This window comes from Varanus komodoensis, unplaced genomic scaffold (genome assembly GCF_004798865.1).
Source record: "Varanus komodoensis strain SLA01 unplaced genomic scaffold, ASM479886v1 scaffold76, whole genome shotgun sequence".
Lineage (NCBI taxonomy): Eukaryota > Metazoa > Chordata > Lepidosauria > Squamata > Varanidae > Varanus > Varanus komodoensis.
Genome location: NW_025336429.1, coordinates 392,500 through 413,405, shown reverse-complemented (window position 1 = coordinate 413,405; position 20,906 = coordinate 392,500). Strand labels below are relative to the sequence as shown.

The 20,906-nt window shown below is 50.5% G+C and overlaps 1 protein-coding gene across 1 annotated transcript; it reads left to right on the top strand.

Moving 5' to 3' along the window:
• Positions 1-7,742: 7,742 nt before the first annotated feature.
• LOC123035048 (zinc finger and SCAN domain-containing protein 21-like) lies at positions 7,743-20,083 on the top strand. Its single transcript, XM_044452887.1, has 4 exons — positions 7,743-7,794; positions 11,020-11,930; positions 12,776-12,890; positions 15,663-20,083. The coding sequence occupies exons 2-4, from the start codon at positions 11,139-11,141 to the stop codon at positions 16,313-16,315; spliced, it is 1,560 nt and encodes a 519-aa protein (XP_044308822.1). The 5' UTR covers positions 7,743-7,794; positions 11,020-11,138; the 3' UTR covers positions 16,316-20,083.
• Positions 20,084-20,906: the final 823 nt, after the last annotated feature.

Here is a 20,906-nt window from a genome sequence, read left to right as displayed (position 1 = left end):
GTTTTTGGGTTGGGCAGCCTCACTCTGGGCACAGTGCACCAGTGTTTCTGATGCTTCTGCTACCAGAAGGGGCCCGTGCGGGCTCAGGTGCCCTCCGGAAGCACTGCACCGGTGGCTGAGGCCAGAGAGGAAGACCGAAGACCAGATCCTGGGTATCCTGGAGCAGTTCTTGGCCACCCTGCCCAAGGAATGCAGAGCTGGGTGAAGGAATGCAGCCCTGAGAACTGCTCCCAGGCTGTGGCCCTGGCAGAGGACTTCAGTGGAGCTGGAAACAAAGGGTCAGTGCATTGCACCTGGCCATGCGGAGCCATTTCTGCCCCAGTGTATCCATCTGCATTGAACTATTTATTAGAAGTTCTCTACCAGGCAAAGGATGGTTTGCTAGCATAAACAACACAAATCTGCCACCAGCAAAATAGCAACTGGGATACTGAATGGCACAATGAAAGTATTAACATATCAAGGCTTTAAAGGTATAAGGTTCTGTCTGACCTTACCTGGGATTGTGTCTTGAGACAGCACTGGGTGTCCCAAATGCATCTGCTTGGCCCTTTGGGGAACAGGACAATTGCCTGTGGGCCTTGGAGCCCATCCAATTCAAGGTGCTGGTTATTACCTATACAGCACTAAACGGCTTGGGACCAGGATACCTAAAGGAACACCTTTTTCCCTATATGCCCTCCCGCCCCCTGAGATTGGCAGCAGAGGCCTTCCTCCAGGAACCCTCTGTGAAAGACGTACCCGGAGGAGGGCCTTCTCTGCAGTGGCGCCCCGACTATGGAATGTGCTTCCCAAAGAGGTCCGCCTGGCGCCGCCATTATATGTTTTTCAGCACCAGGTCAAGACCTTTTTATTCGATCAATATTTTAATATATTTTAACTGTGAGATGTTTGTTTATATTTTATATGATGTTCAGCCAGCGTGGAATAGTTAACTTATTTTATTCTGAAATAATGTTGTAAGCCGTCCTGAGATGGAAGTAATGGACGGCATACAAATTTGATAAATAAATAAATAAATAAATCCAGCAAGACTTCCTTCTGATTTAATCGGAATCAGCAATGTTGCAATGATGGGTTCTTTCCCCGCCACCTCTGCCTGATCCCTTTTAGCCAGAAGTTTGAGCTCGGGGCCTTCTTTCTTGGGCAGTTTGCCACTGAGCTGCAGAGACCCGCATTAAGTGCGCCTCCACCTTCCTCTCCCAAGTCCGACTGCCTTCTGCTTGGGGCCCATGCTGCCTTTTCAAGTGTCATGGCTATTCAAGGAAGAGGAGAATGGCTTCCCCGTGGCTGAGCAGGCCCCTACAAGTGGCCATACGTCAGAGGGATCAAGCAAGAGGACGGTGGCAAAGATGCGGCCTTGCTGGGTAAGGATGAGGCTTGGGGGGACCAACCTGCCCACACCCCAGGTCATCATCAGAGGCCCTTCTTCCTTGCACACGGCCAAAGGTGGCAGGCCTGGTGAATACAAGGGAGACCGGGGCCTTTTAAGTGGTGGCATCAAATGGCTGGAACTGGCTTCCATCAGAGGTTCGCCTGGCCTCTTTGCAGGTTTTCAGGAAGGCTTTAAACACCCACAGTTGTTATTACTTGCCTGGAGGTGTAATCTTTATTTATTTATTGGACTGCTATTCTGCCCATTAGCCAAAACAGGTCTCTGGGCAGGCTGAAAAATATAATAACAACAATACACATAATAAAACATGATATGAATGAGCACGTGTATTACAGAAATAAAATCAAATCCCTCAAACCCAGAAAAAGACCCTACAATAGAACCACACTCTAATCTCATCATGGTGGGCATGTCGTGAGCGGAGCCGGGGGTCAAACTGGATGGCCCAAGAGGCCCCTTCTGACTCGCTTTGTTTCTGTGTTTCAGTTCTGAAACAAATAAAGGCACAGTAGTGTCAGGGAGGAGCCTGCGAGAGGACCACTCCAGAACTGGAGAGGACATGGATTCTCAGGAAGGCGACCTCACACTTAAAGGAGCAACCATACAGCAGAAGATCTCTCCACGGGAGAGACTGACAAGACACACAGTCACTGTGGGGTGGTCTTTCACTCTGAGAGCCAGTGTGGTGTAGTGGTTAAGAGCGTGGGACTAGGACTCAGGCGATCTGGGTTCTAGTCCCCGCTCGGCCATGGAGCCAACTGGGTGACTCTGGGCCAGTCACAGACTCTCCGCCCAACCCACCTCACAGGGTTGTTGTTGTGGGGATAAGATGGATGATGTAAGCTGCCTTGAGCCCTTTGTAGGAAAAAGGCAGGATAGAAATAAAAATAAATAAAATAAATAAAAAATCCACATGCACGACTCATCGGAGAATCCACTTAGGAGAATAACCACGCAGATTCCTACATCACACGAAGAACTTACTGGATGGAGGTGCCCTTTTTGTTCATTTGGGAATACTTGCAAGAGAGAAGCTGTACACGGGTGCCGTGAGTGGGAAGACCTTCGGCAACCACGCCGTCCCTGCTGTACACCAAGGCACAGAAAGCCTGGAAAATCCCACAGACCTTTGCCTGAACTTTCCCTGCGGGGAAGAGGCCCTGCGAGAAAAGTTTCAGTACAAGGGCTATCCTCGTAAGCCACACGAGAGAAACTGCACAAGAGCCCTAAATGCGGGAAATGTTTCAGCATGGCTTCTGCCCTCATCTGACACAGGAGGACCCGAACAGGGGAGAGGCCGTACCAATGCTTGCAGAGCAGGGGCTACTTTGGGGACAGGTGGACTTCAAAAGACTTGTGAGGACCCACACCGGAGAGAAGCTTTACCACTGTCTGGACTGTGGGAAAAGCTTTGGGCAGCCGGCACTCCTGGCAGACCACAAGCAGAGACCCACGCAGGCGAGAAGCCCTACAAGAGCTCTGAGGGCGAGAAGTGCTTCCACAGCCTGTCGATTCTCATCAAGCACAAGTGGTCCCACATGGCAAGAAGCCCTACATGTGTTCATCCTGTGGGAAGGGTTGCAGCCGGAACTCCAGTTGCATGAAGCATGAGAGCGCCGACATGGGCGAGTGTCGCACTGCGGGCAAAGCTTCAGCCGGAACTCGAGCTGCTTGAGGCATGAGAGGACTTGCATGGCTGAGAAACCGTTTAAATAAGTTCCCTTCCAGGAGGAGAAACACTCTGGAGTTGAGCTGTGGGAGAGCGTGTTCCTTCTCTGTGCTCCCTGGCTGTTTTTCTCCAGCCAGGATTTCCCCGTGTGTGTCATTTGGCACAGCCAGGAGAAGTTCATTGTAGGGGGGGAAGTGGTGGGGTGGGAGAAGGTTTAAGCATTCCTGTTCCCAAGTCCTGGGAGGAATGGCTGAAAGAGCTGGGCTGAACCAAGAGAAGAGAAGTTGAAGGGGGAGACACGACAGTGGTCTTCAAATATCTGAAGAGCTGATGTAGAAGAAAGGATGGGTGTTTTTTCTATTGCTCCAGAAGGCAGGATGTGGAAATGACAAGGTAGCAGACTTTGGTTAACATTTGGAGCAACGTCCTAATGATAAAAGGTGTTTGATTGTAGAGTGGTGAGGAATTTAAGCCAAGGCTGAGCACCCATCAGACAGGGATGCTGCCTCCACACCGCACAGCGCAGGAACTGTACTTGGCAGGCGGCTGGCCTGGATGACCTGCCTAGACCCCTTCTGAAAGCATTGACAAAGCCTTGCATTTGATGCTTCAACAGCAAATTGTGTTCCTCTTCTAACTAGGTTAATCTTTTTTTTTTTTTTTTTTTTTTGGCAAGGTGACTGTTTTGCTTGTGTCTGTTTGCTTAGGAGACTCGCACTGAGGAATCTGCCTTCTTAGGGAACTGTCTGGTGTGATGGAGCCTTCCAGCAGACGTATGCCACTGTCAGGGCTGAAGACGTCATGCCTGCCCTGTCTTACTGATGCTGGACCCACAGGCACCGTGAGACAAGGCTGTTTTCATGAGGCATCCCTATAGCCTCCTGTTTTGGCCTGCAGCTCCCATCATGCCCCGCCACTGATGATGTTTGCTGGGGCTGATGGAAGTTGTAGGCCAGAATGTCTGCAGGACCGTAAGTTACTTGCTGTAACAGATAATTCAAGCACACTCGTTCCTTTAGGTCAGTGTTCCCCAACATGGTGCCCTCCAGATGTTTTGTTCTACAACTCCCACAACCCTGGCTATTGGGCTTGCGGGATGGGCTGCTGGGAGCTGTAGTCCAAACCAACAGGTTGTTTTTCCAGAGAGGAATGGGAAGTAGAGCTCCAGGTGTTTTGGGCTTCCACCTGCAGCGTTCCTGAGCATTCGTCGTTCTCTCACCTGTGGAGTCAATGTCTAAAACAGCTGGAGAGGAGCCCACCAATCCTGGTGCCAGCCTGTCCTCTTGCTTCATGGAAGGGGGTGGGACTCGTATGCTGCCTGTGCTTTTGCTCCTCCTCCCCTGATCAAGTGTAGCAGTACCTTGGCTCACGAACCTCCACCACTCTGGTCGCGACCCAAATTGGTCATGAGCCAAGTCAAATTTCCCCATAAGGTTCAATGTAAATAAGGTTAATCCATCCTGTTACAATTTTTGTTTTACTCACAAAAAATTGAAGCAAAGTGACAAAGAACATCAAAGATCGTGGCCATCCCCCCCCCCCAGCAATCGTGCTGAGCGGGGAGATGGCTGCAATCATGCTTGGAGGTTGGGGGAGACAGGTGCGATCACAGGTGCGCTGGGGGGGAGACGGGTGCGATCGCAGGCGCACTCATGCAGGGAAGGCAGGCGCGATCACAATCATCACCCGATGCGGAGTTTGCAACCTGCAGCGAAGTCTTTATGAAATTTCTTTTCATGACCCAATTTGGTCGTGAACTGAGGCATTTGTGAGCTGAGGTACCACTGTCTTTCTTTTGAGAAATGCATATCCCTCTTTCTCTTCAAAAAAACAAGCAATAAATCCAAAGTGGATAATAAGAAACTGATTTAAGCCATTGCAAATATATTCAAATGAATCAACAGAGGTGATAAAAACAGCAGCCTGCTAAGAACAATAATTTCTTCTGCGGCTCCAGCATGAGTGCTGTCGGGGCTGCCACTGACAGAAGGTGTGACTGGACACGTCCCAGGGCAGAGGCTTCCTCACAAGAGCAGAGCTCCCTGCCTTCGTTTGCTCCATCTGCAAGCCGCTTGTTCACCTGCCTCCCCTCTGGCCCAGGCAAAGGTGGTGGGGAGAAGGGGGAGCAGGAGATGCCGTGCCTGCTTTGCTCACTGGCACTCTGTCTATCAAGCAGGCAAATTGTAGCCCTGATGAGAAAAAGTTAACAGCAACAGCTAGTTAGGATCGTGGCTTTTTTGCTGGTGGTGATACCATGAAAAGGTGCCCAGCCCATTGAGGGCATCTTGCCCAAGGGACCTCTAAATCCTGAAGCAGACAGTGGTGCTGTTGCTTATTTAGCCAAAATAGCACCATGCGTGAAAAAAGGGCATTACTGAAAGGCTTGGGAGAACCTCGAACTTTGGAGAAGTACAAAAATAATGCCAGTACACCAACCCTAACATCACATCGGCTGTAACTCTAGGAATGTCATAAAGTTAGAAAAGGGCAGAATTTATTTATTTATTATTATTTATTAAAACATTTTATGCCGCCCCATTCGCCGAAGCCTCGGGGCGGCTCACAACAATAAATTAAGACAATAACAATTAAAATATATACATTAGAATAAAATAAGCCGCCCTGGCCAAATAAAATTCAATAGAATTAACATTTAAAATGCTGCTTAAATAAAAAGGTCTTTGCCTGGCGCCAAAAAACAAATAATGACGGCACCAGGCGGACCTCTCTGGGGAGGTGGCACACAGCAACCTGGTTTGCCCAGGACATACACACTTTTGCGGAAATAACTGGACTTTATGCCTTCAAAAGTGGAGAATCAAGTTTCTATGTAGCCTGAAGTGCCTGATCCTGCCTAATCCTGGAAGCCAAGCAGGGTCAGGCCTGGGCAGAAGTGGGATGGGTGACTTGAGTGTATGAGTCTATTGCTGTCAACTGCCTAGAGAGCTTTGGCTATAGGCAGTATAACAATGTAATAATAATAAATAATAATAATAAAACTGTTTGCAACTCTCTTCTTAGGGGCACAGAAACCTAAAACCATTACAATATCTGAAAGTCTACCTGCTGCACCACACAGCTGGCCAGGAGGACTTGTGGAAATAAAGGTTCAGGGGCCCTGAGGATCTTTGTTGCATTGGATTCCCCAGACGAGCTGGATTTTTGCCCACAGAGGCTTCACCTCCCGCTGCTCCCCACCAGTCCTCTTGCCTGATGGCTCCTCCCCCAAAATTAAGAGCCAGTGTGGTGTAGTGGTTAAGAGCGTGGGACTGGGACTCAGGCGATCTGGGTTCTAGTCCCCGCTCGGCCATAGAGCCAACTGGGTGACTTTGGGCCAGTCACAGACTCTCAGCCCAGCCTACCTCACAGGGTTGTTGTTGTGGGGGTAAGATGGAGGAGGAGAATGATGTAAGCTGCTTTGAGCCCTTTGTGGGAAAAAGGCAGGATATAAATAGAAAAATAAGTAATAATAAATAAATCGAAATAAATGTCCTCTTCTCCGTCCCCATGTTTTTACACACACACACACACAAAATATATAGAGTGACCTCAGAGCATTTGTAAATCTGCTTGTGCACATTTGTACATTTTGTTTTGTTCTGGGGGCCTTAGCCCCAGACCTTTTTCATATGTAGCACCCCAGTGCTCCTCCATTAAGACTGTAACTGACCATACTGAGTTCCTAACTACATTATTTATTTTTAATTATTAGATTTTTATCCCACCCCATAGCCAGGTGTGGCCATCTCTAGATATTAGGCAGTCTTTTCCTGCTTTTCTCACCTAGTTTCTGTAACATCTGGTCTGATACAGAGAACTGGAGATTTTGAAACCTTGCACATTTTTCGGGATTTATGTCATGACCTGATAAAGATATTGCACTATATGGATTTAAGCCTCACATATTTCCATAGGTCTACTCTTCGCATAACTGGATCCACCCTATACATTTGAAAACAAACTTTTTGACAACAAAAGACAGAGGTTACAATATTGGAACGAGAAGTACTCTCTTTTATCACAAAAAAGGATAGAAGCCCCAATGATGCTTTCAATATTTGAACGGGTGGCATTTGGACACCACCTGTGAATGGATAAATGGATGGATATCGTCTACCTTTTAAGAGAGTTTATGCATAATTCTTTTTCTTGATACCTGTATTTTAATATAATCCTATATTTTCATAGGTATGCAATGCATACACACCTATGTCACAGGTTTATTTTCTTCATTCCTTATTTTTAGGGTTTCATTTTGCCTCATTGAAATCCACAATAAAAAGTAATTAAAATGCATTTTTGAAAGCCCATCCGGAAGACACTTCAGAGTGCGATGCAATGGCTCAGAGCGCGAGACTGGGACTCAGGCGACCCGGGTTCTAGTCCCAGTCACAGAATTTCAGCCCAGGCTACCTCACAGGGTTGTTGTTCTGAGGATAGAATAGAGAGCAGGAGGGGAATTGTGTTAGCCGCTCAGAGTTCCTTGGAAGGAAAAAAGGCCAGATATAAAGATAATAAATCAATATTATACATGCATACATACTTAAAGAGTTAAATTGAATGAGAGCTTCCCCCCCTCCCATTCCTAGAGCGGGCCGGATGTTGTGGCGGGAAGGCGGGATGTAAACAGTACACGTCACTTCCTGCCCCGCCCACCGTGGGAAAGTGGCCTTTGAATTTCCCAGACCCGCCGCGGAGGAGCCTTCGTGGCTCGCGGGGGGCGGATCAGGTGAGCGGGGCGCGCGTGCGGGCGCGGGGGGGGGCAGGAGCCTCGTGCGGCGCGTGCAGAAGCCCCGGCGCGGCGGGCACGCGGGCGGGCAGCGCGCGCAGGCGCGGGACGCTCCCCCCGGAGACTGCCAACTTTCCATCCAGCCCCTGCGCCTGTGCTTGGCGCCGCTGCCTGATCCGCGGGTGGCAGCAGGAGGCGTGCCTTCCCCCAGGCGGCTGATGGACGCCGCTTCTCAATAACCTCGGCTGCCCCAAGCAGTTTCCAGTGCTGGACTACAAATCCCATGGTCCTCCGACGTCAAGCCTGTGGCCGCCCTGGCTGGGGATGATAAGCGCCGCAGGCCGATGCTTTTGCAGGGGGAAGTCTTGCCGTGGGACCCTTGTACTGTTATTGTAGCTTTCCCAAAGTGGCGTTCTCCAGAAGCGATGGACCAAAACTTCCCAAGTTCCCAGACACCTCAGCATGAGGACCCGCTAAGATGAATGATAGGCCCTGTAGTCCAGCACTTACGCAGTGGAATTTAATCTTGTGGGGAAGGCTGATGCCAAAAACACTGTTTCAGCCTTGGCTCAACCTGGAGCGCTCTGAATATGTTGCAAGTGCAACTCTCATGAAGCAGCAAATAATTATGGCCCCACGATTAGGTATTCCAGAAATAGTAGATCAGCACATCTGAAGGGCCCCAGCTTGGGGAAGGCATAAATAATGGTGAGGCAGTAGAATCTGTATCATTTATTAGAAAATATTGGGGAAATTGTTCGTGGAAAGAAGGTGTAAATGGACAGGGACATTTGGGGTACATTAAAGGCTAACCATTTTACCACAGAATGCATTGTCATGAAAAGTGGACAGTGTGCATGTGAGTTCACACCCCTCTTCCCCAACCTGAAACCCTCCAGGTGGGTTGGACTTCAGTTCCCATCAATCCCAGCCATGTGCCCAATGGTCAGGAATACCGGGAGGTGAAAAAGTCCGAGACACCTGGAGGGCACCAGTTTCAGGACAGTTGGCTTAGTGGCACAAGCATCTTTGGTGGGTTTGCTGCAACCAGTAGCTTCCTCCTTGGAACTAACTTTGCGTATCTGCCAGTCACTGATCTTGATGCCAAGTCCTATGGGGCAAAGTAAGTCAAAGAACAAGGTATGTACAGGATTGCACTCTGCACGTGTGCTCCGGGGGTGGGGAAAAGGTGAACTTTGAGCTACGGATTACTAGGAAAGGAATTAAAAAGGAAAGGGTTGCTATTTTGTCTGTATATAAATTGACCCTATGGTCACATGTCTGCAGTGCTGCATGTGTGTTCATGAGCATCTTCCTTGTGGGGAAATGCTAAAAGAGCTGAGGTGGTTTGAAGTTTAGAAAAGAGACTCCCCAGGAGGGATGTGGTGATGCTTTATGTAGCATGGAGCCAGCAGAGGGGGGTATTTTAACTCTGTCCCTCTCATCGCACTAGAATTTGGAGGGGCTTTGTAGGCCTGGGATCCCTGCAGGGAACTCCAGCAGTGCCTGCAAAGCTTTCTGTTCCTTGCTCCCTAGAAAAACATTAGGGCGGCCCATTCTCCTTTGTGTTCCTGAACCCGAACAAATGAGTTGTTCCCCGACCTTATTAAGTCTTCTTCTGTCCCCACCCGCAGATTGTTCCCCTTGTGCTCTCCTTTTCTCCTTCCAGCCTCCAACCTTACTGTTTCCCTTTGCTGTTTTTCTCCTGTCCCTTTCCTAGCTTCTGTTCTCTCCCCTTGAGGCCTCAGGCTTGCTCTTTCTCTCCCTTTTCACAGAATCCTAGGACAGCAGAGTGGGAAGGGCCCATCAGGCCATCGGGTCTGACCCCCCTGCTCTGTGCAGGACACTGAGTTAAACCATCTCTCCAGTTGATCTTGCCATTTCTCTTCCCACAACCCCTAGCCCTGTTCTTTCTCTCCCCTCTGTGCCTTGCCTCGCTACTTCCTCCTCCGTCCACCCTCTAGCCTAACTAGCTCGTCCTACTGCCACCATTTTTGACTGACCAGGCCTTCATGGCAGCCAGTATGAGACAAGCCACGTCCTCCAGGGGAACCACTCTGTGGTTGCACCCACAACAGTAGCATTTCAAATTCCTAGATGACTCTCGGGTGTCCCAAAGGGCTGGGGGCCCTGTTGTAGGCCATCGATTTACTATATTTTTATCCCACCTTTTTTCCTTCCAAGGAACTTAAGGCAGCTTATACAATCCTCCTCTTCATCTTATCCTCACAACAACCCTGTGAGGTAGGTTAGTTTGAGAACCTGTGATTAGAACCCGGGTTTACTGAGTCCTAATGCCACACTTTTAATCACTACTCCAGCTCTTCTAGTCCCACCCCTTGTTTGAGGCACAAAATCTTTGGCACTCCCCTTGGCTTGTCAACCTCAAAGAAGGGCGTAGCCAGAAATTAATTGCTTCCATTGGAGTTCACCTCATTCCAGATGAAGGTCAGACTGGTGGATGGAGAATTCATGGGCCAGCCTTTCAGCCTAGACACAGGAAGTGCTTCTTCCAAGAGTTAATGTCTGGAATGATCTGTTGTAGGGCATGGGGCAAATACAGGGTGGAGGAGATGTCTGTCCGCAGCCCATAGCCTTGTGTCTGTAGAGACCCCCTGCCGGCCGATGTCGATACCAGAAGAGCTGTGCTAGATCGGATCTGCTTGACCCCAGCTCCCATCAGCCCTGGGCAGGACGCCCAGAGGTCAGGAATTCTGGCCTGAAGGGTGCCCTGTTGAAGAAGGCGGGTCTATTGAGTCTGATGGCCACCAAGCACTGAAAAACAGGCTGGTCCCTCGTCTTCTGTACTCTTTTGCATCCTATGAAAAGCCACCTCTAGGAGGGTTTGGTGCTGTGGACCACCCGTGGCCTGCCAGAGATCCCGATACAGCACTTGGGGACTTCTCAGTCCACCGTGCCTCGTTCCACCCACCACGGTCAGGAATGCCTGGAACCGTAGTCTGAAGCAGGCTGCCTTAGTAAGCCAGAGCCAGCCTCCAGGATAAAGCCTGCCAGAGGCACCGGCTGATGATTTTGGGGTGCTGCTTTTAGGAACAAGTCGATGGGGCGCTTCCCCGTGCTGCACCCGTAGAGCAGGTGCGGGGGTCTACGGCTTTCCAGAGGTTGTTGGCATCTGATGCCTGTTATCTCTCAGTGTCGGCTGCACTAGCCAGGGCAGAGGGGGGTTCTCTGTGGTTTCCATCTGATGGTCCCTCTCTGCTTCAGGGCGACGTCCTGCTTGCTACATTGACCACCTCAGTTTGCAACTCTGCTCGTTCCTGAGCTCCGTGGGAGTAGGTTTGGCAGTGCCAACGGCTGGCATCACTTTTGCCCCAGGGGAGAAGATGGCCGCACAGCCCAGAGATGTGTTGGCCCCAGGACTCTCGCAGGACGAGCCAGTGAAGGGGACAGGAACGGAAGAGACGAGTCTGGCTGGGCCTGAGACAGGGAAGGCGGGAGGACGAGGCCCTCGGGTCATCCACATGGAGAATATTCGGGATTTCTGGGAAAGAACCATCCCAGAGGAGGTGAGCCGAGAGCCCCGCAAGGGCCTGCAGCAGCGCTGGGAATCCCAACTGCAAGAGTTCCTGAAGGTCCTGGAGTCGCCCCACGCGGAAGGGGAGGGCCCACAGCCTCTGGGGCCCCTCCCTCCGAACAGGGTTAGAGCTCCCCCAGCTCCCGTGTCAGGGATGGCAGACCCCAGCCATCGGCCTAGAGGCGAGAGAGCCTCCCAGCTCCCGCCCGGCTTGAGTGGGGAAGCCCACCAAGCTGAGAGAGGCACCCTGGCCAAAGACAAGATGGACAGCTGGAGCTCCAAAGGGGAGACCCCCGGCCACAAAGCCATCAGCTCGCACGACGAATGCCGCCTCTTCCGGCAGTTTGGCTACCAGGAGGCCGAGGGGCCCCGCGAGGCTTGCCGGCACCTCCGCAGGCTGTGCCACCAGTGGCTGAAGCCCGAGCGGCACACCAAGGAGCAGATCCTGGAGCTGGTGATCCTGGAGCAGTTCTTGGCTGTCCTGCCCCCGGAGATGCAGGGCTGGGTCCGGGAGTGCAGCCCGCAGACCTGCACCCAGGCGGTGATCCTTGCCGAAGACTTCTTGCAGCGGCAGCAGGAGAACGAGGCCCAGGAAGAGCAGGTGATCCTTGGTCTGGGGTGGGGAGGGATCCTGTTCTCTACAGCCGCCTTCTTATTTATTTATGGTATTTATAGCCCACCTTTCCCCCATGGTGGAACTCAAGGTGGCTCCATGCAGTCCCCTGGGGGTCTCCCCTCCAAGCTCAGGCCAGCCTCAGACGTGCTTAGCTTCAGCAGGCTGGGTGCCTCATGTTCCTTTAGATCACACTCTCAGGCTGCTTCTCAGCCCAGAGAGGTTTCTGGAGCCCTTTGTGGATAATTAACCGAATCATCAGGGAGTTTACATGACAGAAAAGGACAAGGGGATGGGCAGGGAAGCAGAGGGGAATTAGATATGGAGAGCAGGGAAGGCTCCATGTTATTTTGGGTTTGTGGGGATAAGGCTGGCAAATAAGCCAGGAAGGTACATGGAAACCAACAATGAATTGTCTTGTTTGCCTCCCTAAGTGTGGTGAAAGCAGAAGCCATGGATTTCAGGTATAAATTCCTAAGAACCAAATGTTTTATTTTTAAATTAATTAAAGAGGAGAGGGGATGAATGCTGCCACTGAAGCCTCAAATTTGTTCTGGCTTGGGGACATAGGGAGAGAAACAGTATTTGAACGGAGGGAGCTCTTGGGAGAATAATCACAAGGAGAGCTTGGTGCAAAAGGCATGCAGACTTAAAACGAAAGCATTCGGAGCCCAGCAGCTTGTTGGCGGTACCAGAACAACTTCATGGGCCTTGTGGTCATTTCACGGAAAAACCAAAAGGAAACCAAAAGCAGGAAGGAGGGAAGAGGCCGGCTCACGGCATGGCAGTGTAGTAGTTGCTCCTCCTAACCAGGGTCTTTTCTGTTGTTTCAGGCCCTCAACCCATTTGAGGAGGAAAATTCGGCGGAAAATGCTCCATCGGAAGCCTGGCGGAGGCCGCTCTTTGGGGTGATGAAGCAGGAGGGGGACGGAAGCGCTGCTCTGTTGGGTAAGGGTCTCTGGGAGTTGTGCCTGCTGGGGAATTTGCCCTTGCCAAGGGGAACGAGGCAGCCATGCCGAAGCTTGGAAGTGCTGGGCTGCTCTCAGCCTTGGTGGGAACCAGGGAAAGACTAGACCAGCATCGCACAGAGCCGGTCTCAGGTTTGCCCCAAAGCCAAAAGCGCTGTGCAGCACAGAGCTTGCTCCCAAGTAGGCCTAAATCTTGGGACGGTGGTCATAGTCCGGGCCCTCTGGGCCTGCACCCCAAGAGTGGGCAGGGCCAGTGGCAGGAGGGCGGGGCTACAGGCAGGAGGGGCAGGGCCAGCGCCTTCCATTCCTGCAGTGTCTTTCAGCCTGCAGCCCAAACTGCTGGTAATGCAGACTTGGGAGAGGCGTCTCTGTGGCAGCTTCCTTCTGCTCCGTCTCCACTGAGGAGCAGGGCTGTTCTGCCAAGTCCACCTGGTGGTTATGACTGGAAAGATCTGGTGCAGGGATTGTAGCTCAGCTGTCCACTTTCCCAAGGGGTTCAGGCTGAACAGGATCAGGCAGAGATGGAGTGGTCAGGCCATCTTTAAAATACCCCTTTTTGGGGAATGAGGCGTCCCTTCAGCTGCAATTTGGCAGTGCGGTGCAGCAGGGAGGCAGAAATAGTGCCTCTGAGTCCGGGGTGAGGAGCTGGTGGCCCTCCCACTGTATTTTAGCGTTGGCTTCATTCCAGATGGCACAAGACCCAGTTCAGGGAACTGCTTTTAACCTACAAAAGTCCTGCATGGCCTGGAACTGGAATAGCTGCCAGAATACCTCTCCCAACACTGCCTCTCCAGACACTGTGATCAAGATAAGGGGCCTGCCTTTGTTTGCTGCCTTGGAGTGGGGCTTGGTTGGTGGCAACAAGCAGGGCCTTTGAAGTGGCGGCCCCTCAGTTCTGGAACAAGCACCACCCTGGGGCCCTCCTGGCTCCAACTCTAATATCTTTTCAGCACCCAGCTAAGACTGCCTTCTATCACAGGCCATTTAATTAGCTTTAATATTATATTAGGGCATGATGTCAGCTGCTTCACTGGTCTTATGAGCTAGTCTGCATAAAATAGTACAGCTTCTTAACTATGGTTTTAAATTTGGCTTAAAATTTTGTATCGTAATGTTTATGATACTTTTATATTGCATTTTCTGTGCTGTTGTAAACCACTTAGAGGGCTCCAATTATTGTGCAGTAAAGAAATATAACTGGCCATAATAATAATTATAGTAATCATAATAACAGCAACAACGACCTTATACAGGCAGTTCCCAGGTCACAAATGAGTTCCGTTCCTGAGAAAACAGAAATTCATCTTTAAGGCAAATTTGTATGTAAGTCAGATCACATATAGTCAGCCTTCCACAATAATTTATTTATATTCAAATTTCTATGCCACTCAGTAGCCAGACAGAGCTCTCTAAGTGGCTAACAATATCAATATACAGCTCAAAGTACAGGGGGAAAACGGGGTTGGGGTGCAGGACCCCCATGAAAGTGGAAAGCCGGCAAATGTCTCTAGGCTTTCCCCCCTCCCAAACTTACCAGTGCCTCGTCTTTGCAACAAGGAAATGCTGGAAAGATTTCCCTCTCCTGATGGCAGGACAGGAAGGCATGCTTTGGAGGCCTCCCTCTCTACCCTTTCACTTCCTCTCTCTCTATGGTAATGATGATTTTCTACAGTAATCTAAAAAAAAAAATCGGGCTATTTGGCAGTTTGTTTGCAAGTATGGGTTGTTCATAACAGACATTCATAATTTGGGTACTTGTATTTTTGGTTTTATGTTCTGTTTTGCAAACTGCCCAGAGAGCTTCAGCTGTGGGGCAGTACAGAAATGCATAATAAAAACTGTTCCCAGCCTTCTTTGCTCCCAGTCGGCAGGGCCAGTGGACAGAGATGATAGAAGCTCTCACGAAATCACACCTGGAGGTCCACAGGTTCCCCAGCCTTCTTGCAGGGACTCAGAATGCAGCCTTTCCCATGTTAGGTTGCCAAACACAGTTGTTGTTGTTGTTGTTGTTGTTGTTATAGCATTTCTATGCCGCCCCTTGCCGAAGCCTCGGGGCGGCTTACAACACAATAAGATACATTGAAATACAATAGAACATAATAAATTACCACTAAATACAAAAATACAAAAATACGCTGAGATACAATAATATAAAATTAAAATTAACAGTATAAAATAAGTAAATAAAGAATATAGGAGGAGAAAAGAGAAGGAAGAAGAAGTTGCCCTGGCCAGATCATATATTTTAACAATTAAAATGATGTTTAAATGAAAAGGTCTTTACCTGGCGCCGAAAAACCAGTAACGACGGTGCCAGGCGGACCTCTTTGGGGAGTGAATTCCATAGGTTGGGCACCACCGCAGAGAAAGCCCTCCTCCGCCTTCCCCAGCCATTGGCCACTCTGGCTGAAGATGATATGGGAATGTAGTCCCACAACATCTGGGGATCCTTCAGGCTTCAGAAAAGTGGCATAGATTGATTCATGGCCCTGTGTCAGTTCTTAGTGCCTACGGTCCTTGGGAGCTAAACATCAAACTGATATGGCCAGAGGAGAATTATCTTTGAATGTCACCTTCAAGGGACAAAGAGCAATGACCCGTCCCCCATCCTACTTCTGAACTTCCCAAGAAGTGGGAAGATGTGCCTGGCTGGGCACATTCTCTTGCTCTCTGGTCCAACCCAGCAGGGCGTTTCTTATTTCTGAAGGGAATGGTCAGTTTGTGTTGATTTGTTTTCGTTTGTTCATGCCAGCAGGCAATGTAAAGTTATGCAGGACAGAGAAAAATAACCCAGGAAACTCTGGGGCTCTGGAGTCCCATTGGATGTTGTCCGAAAGAGCTGAGATAAATGTTCCACACTGTCCTGATCGGGAAGATGGTTGTGAGGTCCTGTACGGGAACTGCCTAGAAAGGGAAGGAGGCAAATTCATTAACTCCCAGGGCACATACGAGGACCTGGATGAAACCCTCGTGCAGCAAGGGATCCTCCCTGGCGAGAGAGACAATGCTTGCCACGTCTGTGGGAAACTGTTCCGCCGGAGGTCCAATCTTATCGCTCACGAGAGAACCCACTCTGGGGAGAGATGGTACAACTGCTCAGATTGCGGGAAAAGCTTTGTCAGCCGCGCCGCCTTCCTCATCCACCAGCGGGTACACACTGGCGAGAAGCCCTACAAGTGCTCTTACTGTGGCAAAGGCTTCAATACGGGTTCCAGTCTCACAAGACACAAGAGAATCCACACGGGCGAAAAGCCCTACAAGTGCCCTGATTGTGGGAAGCGCTTCAATGACTACTCTAACTTCATTGTCCACAAGAGGATCCACACAGGGGAGAAGCCCTATGAGTGCTCCATCTGTGGGAAGCGGTTCAGTGACAACTCAAACTTTATCAAGCACCATCATTGAGAGGCGGGGTGTGTCTTTTTCCTTGTAAGCAAAAATCTTGGTGAAAATCTTCGTACAGCCTATTGAGGCAGTCTAGATACTCCCCTTGCTGTAATGGGAGTTTGGGCCACAGCCAGAATTCAGACTCCCATCAGCCTCTGTGGTCCTGGCAAACAGCGAGCTTGACTGGGGTGGGTACTGTTTTGACAAGGCAGCGGGAGATGGCCAGCTACGTTTCCCCTCCACACGTCTATCCAAGTAGCCCGCTCGAGTTAGCTTTGCTTCCGATCCAAATTTGCACCAGTATCTCTTTCACAGCCTGCTAATTCAGTCACTCTCTGAATTACTTCTGCACGCAAGATCACGGCACCAAGTCTCTGGTAACTAGAAAGGTAGTGCAGAATGCCTCCTTCTGATATCACTCTGCAAGTACTGGAAAAACTGTCACAAAGAGGAAGCACAGGATCTCTTCTCGTCCGTTCCAGGGTGTAGGACACGGGATAGTGGACTTAAGTTAAAAGAAAGCAGATTTGGACAAGATACCAGGAAGAATTTCCTCACAGTCAGAGCAGTACAACAATGGAACCTTTAACCTGGGGAAGACATTCAGCAAGTGTCTGGACAGTCTTCTGAGTGGGACGGTCTAACTTGGTGTCCTGCAATAGCAGCGGGCTGGACCCCATGGCCTTCTGACCCCTTCCAACTCTAATCTTCTGTGATAACACTCTTCTCCTGTCAATCATACACTCACAACAACAACCCTGTGAGGTGGGTTGGGCTGAGAGTCAATGACTGGTCTCTGATTCTACAATTCCTCACCTGCTGTCCTTCACTCAGTGCAGGATTGTCCAAGCAGGATGTAACTACAGCTTCCCTGACAGAAAACTTTCCACCTGGCAACTTCAGTGCCTCCAGTGAAGGAGGATTTGGCGGCTCCGCAGGGAGCCTGCTGAATGGCATCCCTCTCCTTTAGGAAGCTCTCCTGATGGTTGACCAAACCCCGCTTCTTTGGCATCGTGACCCTTTGCTTCTCCTCCTGAGCTCTGGGCCAACAGGCAAAAGCTCTCCCCGCCTTCTGGCTGAACAGTGGCCCTCTGGCGGTTGGAAAGCGGTTGTCCTGTCTGCCTTTCATAGGGGTCCCAGGAGATCAGGGCTCATTGTGATTTAAGTCAGACCTGCAGAACCTCTTTCAGCCCAAGATCCAAAATCTGTTTCAGAGCATGGTGAAGAGGGGGACTGAAATGCCCCAAACACGAAGATCCTTGAGTTTAAAGCTCTGAATTCCTGGTAGCTAAGTCTCTTGAGTGGCCGTTCAGCTTTTGAGAATGGGAGAGATGATGCACAAGATGTGGGAAAATACTTCAGGACTGGTGAGCATTGCAAAGGTGGGTGGAAGAAGGGGAAAGGCGGCTTGCAGAATGGTAGAGGGCCAGACTGAGTGGGCCTGAATTCATTCCCAGGTCTGAGGTTCTCTATCCCCAATTTAGGTGGTCTTGGGCTGTATGATGTTGTTCCCCAGACAATGGCTCAGCCTTCCACATCTTCTCCCCCCTCACCTGCCTAAAATGTCTTTCTTAGAAGAGGAAGAGGGGGGAAATGGGTGATAAGGGAGGCAGAGCACGCTTGTCCTTGTGGAGCCAGCCACGGTCTGCTTCGCACGGGCTGAACGCAGCATAGGAGCCAGGAAGTCATCCCCTGGGAACCAGGATTCCTGAGGAGCGACACACGCTCTTCCAGCACAGGATCAATTCCATGACCTTGCCTGGCGCTCTGTGTTCCTCCGTGAATTGCAGAGCTGGGTAAGTCTCCTCTGTGGAAGGCAGTGAACTCAGAGCGGGGATTCGCCCAGAGAGGCCTCAGGCACCCTCCTGTGGTCCAGTTGCCCCTGCTGAGGAGGCGAACAAGCCTTCACTGCCAGCAGAGGCTGGCTGGGAATTGGTGGGACCAGAGCAGAGATGCGACAGACACTGTGGGCTTCCCGGTGGTAATGGATCCGGACTCTTATCAGGCCGAGGCAGCAAGGGAAATTGTTTGGGATGATGGGAGTTGTAGTCCAACAAGCCACTGAGGAGCCACGTGGCTTCCTCACCACAGCGAAGGATTTGTTTCTCATGGTCTGTGGTCTGGGAATTAGTCGGGGTGATTGGCAGCGCTCAGTTGCCATCTCAAGGCCAAAATGTTCTGGGGCTTTTCAGGGCAGCTTGTTCTGATCTGGTGTGGGCCAGATGTGCTGGACGGCAGTGAATGAAGTGAGTTTTCTTTTCACACATCTGTGCAAATTTGACCCAGTGAGGAAATCGAGAGGGTTCAGTGTCCTCTCAAGATGGCAGAAGCAAAGAATTCTGGGAGGGACGTGAAGTGACACATTGAGTTTAGTTATGCCATTACTCCATCAGACTAGAATTCGGCCTACACAATACATTCAGCAAATCGGTTTCATTCATGGAATTTCTCTTCCTTGCTGCCTTCACCTTGTCTTTTGGTAGGGCTGCCAACTGATCAGTAAACAGTGGCTGGGCCTGCTCCTGTGCCCTCAGCAGGAGCCTGATGCAGAGGAAATCATAGGTGGTGCATTTCTTGGCGTGGGGATCCTCTGCTAAGGCCTGCTATTGAAATTGCTGCTAAAGGCACAAGAGCAGGGACACATAGAAAACTTGGTAACCCTCCCTACACTACATCCCCTCCCTGGTCAGCATGAGAACCGAAAGTCAATGAAGTGGCATGTGGGAAAATCAGATGTGCTTCTGCTTCCTTTCTCAAAACGGCTTTCACAAAGTTAGAGCCATAGAAAAATGTAATTTGACATGGTCCATGAAGGTCAACTCTTCCCAAACAAACAGGCTAACAAGTGTACAAGAAAGGTAAGAGAGTGGAGTGGAGTGGTTAAAGCAGCCTTCACTAACCCAGTGCCCTCCAGAAGGCCATCACACAAGGGTGAAAATATTGTTGGATTGCAGTTCCCATCCGCTCCAGGCAGTGGCTAGGAATGCCAGTCCAAAAGCAGTTGGAAGGATGCTGGACTAAACTTGGGGTTCGAATCTGGCCCTCCCAGCTATAAGGTTTGCTGGCGGGGTGATCCTATGCATGTTTATACAGAAATAAGCCCTCCTGTGTTCATTGGTGCTCTCTCACTTTTCCATGTGAGCAGGCTGAGCGTCTGGGGTGAAGCTTTCTCAGCACAGCCTACCCCACGGGTGCTGTGATGGGGGCAAGGCAGAGGAATGAACTGTGCTGCTCACCCTGAGCTCCATGGAGGGATGAGGGGGTGGAGGTACAGTTGGAAAAGCCTAACATAAAAGGAGCGAGAAGGACTAAAATCTCCAAACCACCCTACCCCGAATGCAAAGTGGACTTGGGGAGCCCACCCAGAACTGGGCCCGCTCCTTCACGGGTTGAAACAAAAGTCCCAGCCTGGAGGGCCAAAGCAAAACAATTCCTGGATTAAATTGGAGGGGGAAGAGCCTGAGTCCCCCCTGAACGTGACTGAGTTATATACGTAGTGCTGCTCCTCCCCGACCATGAGCCATGTTGGCTGGGGCTGATGTGAGTTGCAGTCCAACAGCTTCCCCTGTGTGATGGGCTTCGAGGTGGCGCGTTTTGTCCCCTGCCCAGATTTGCAAGCACAAAGGTTTGGCGTTGCATAGCCCACAATGCGGTTTGAGTGTTTATAAATTAAAAAGGAAGCCTTTTGCCCCAGACTGTGTCTTGCCTGTTTTTTTTAAAGTGTGATGGATTCTCTGCTGTTTCCACTTTGTGGCCTCCTAGAGGCGTTTCTTTCCTGGGTAGTTTGTGTGCTTGCTCACGTTCCCCATCCCTCCAAGGGAAATCTGGATACCAAAGTGGCCAGGGCCGGCTCTTGGGCAAGGCCGCCTCTGTGGATCCGCACCTGCGTGGAGTCGACCTTCCCACCCCCACAGCCTCCGGCCACTCTCGTGGCTTATCCTCTTCTCCATTGTGGCTGCCTCTTGCTTGCTGGGCAGGCAGAAATCCTGGGAGCGAAGGGGCCATGGCTTTTCCGCCAGCGCTTCCTCACCACGGCTGTCATCTGGGCCAGAAGGTGAGGCTGGAGAACAGGCAAAGGTGAAGGGAAGGAGCATCTCCAAGGAGCTTGTAACTTGCAACTTTGGTAGCTGCCAAAATATGCCCACCCTTGATCCTGGCTCTGCAGGTGTGACACAGGACCAACCCTTCTCGCTCTGCCCCTTCTCTTTCCTCCTCAGGTGCTTTCCTTGTCACCTACCCAGCCTCCCACCGTGCAACAAGCCTTTGAAAACGAATCGCCTTCCAAAACCCAAATTGCCCCAGTAACTTTGCAGGTGGGCCCCACAATCTTTTGGAAAAATCAGTCCCCAAATAGGCCCGTGCTAAGTCAGTGTTTGTAGCATTCATGGACTGATGAAGGCAAATGACGAATGTCTGGATGTGAGCATGGAGTGTCTGGAGAAGGAAGATGGAGAAAGGGGCATGTAGATCTAAGGAAGGATAGAAAGGAATGATATTGCCTGGGTAGGTCATTTCCACATTTACTCTGACCTCTCAGGAACAAAAGTGAAGCCTTGGGGGAAATTCATGGGGAAATCAATTTTAAAAAGCTGGGATTGGGCACAAATGG

Bases quoted from the DNA above. Each gene is read 5' to 3' on its own strand.
- LOC123035048 (XM_044452887.1), top strand. From the start codon at position 11,139: ATGGCCGCACAGCCCAGAGATGTGTTGGCCCCAGGACTCTCGCAGGAC. The intron at 11,931-12,775 runs GTGATCCTTGGT...CTGTTGTTTCAG, and splicing joins ACGAGGCCCAGGAAGAGCAG to GCCCTCAACCCATTTGAGGA. The intron at 12,891-15,662 runs GTAAGGGTCTCT...TGTTCATGCCAG, and splicing joins CGGAAGCGCTGCTCTGTTGG to CAGGCAATGTAAAGTTATGC.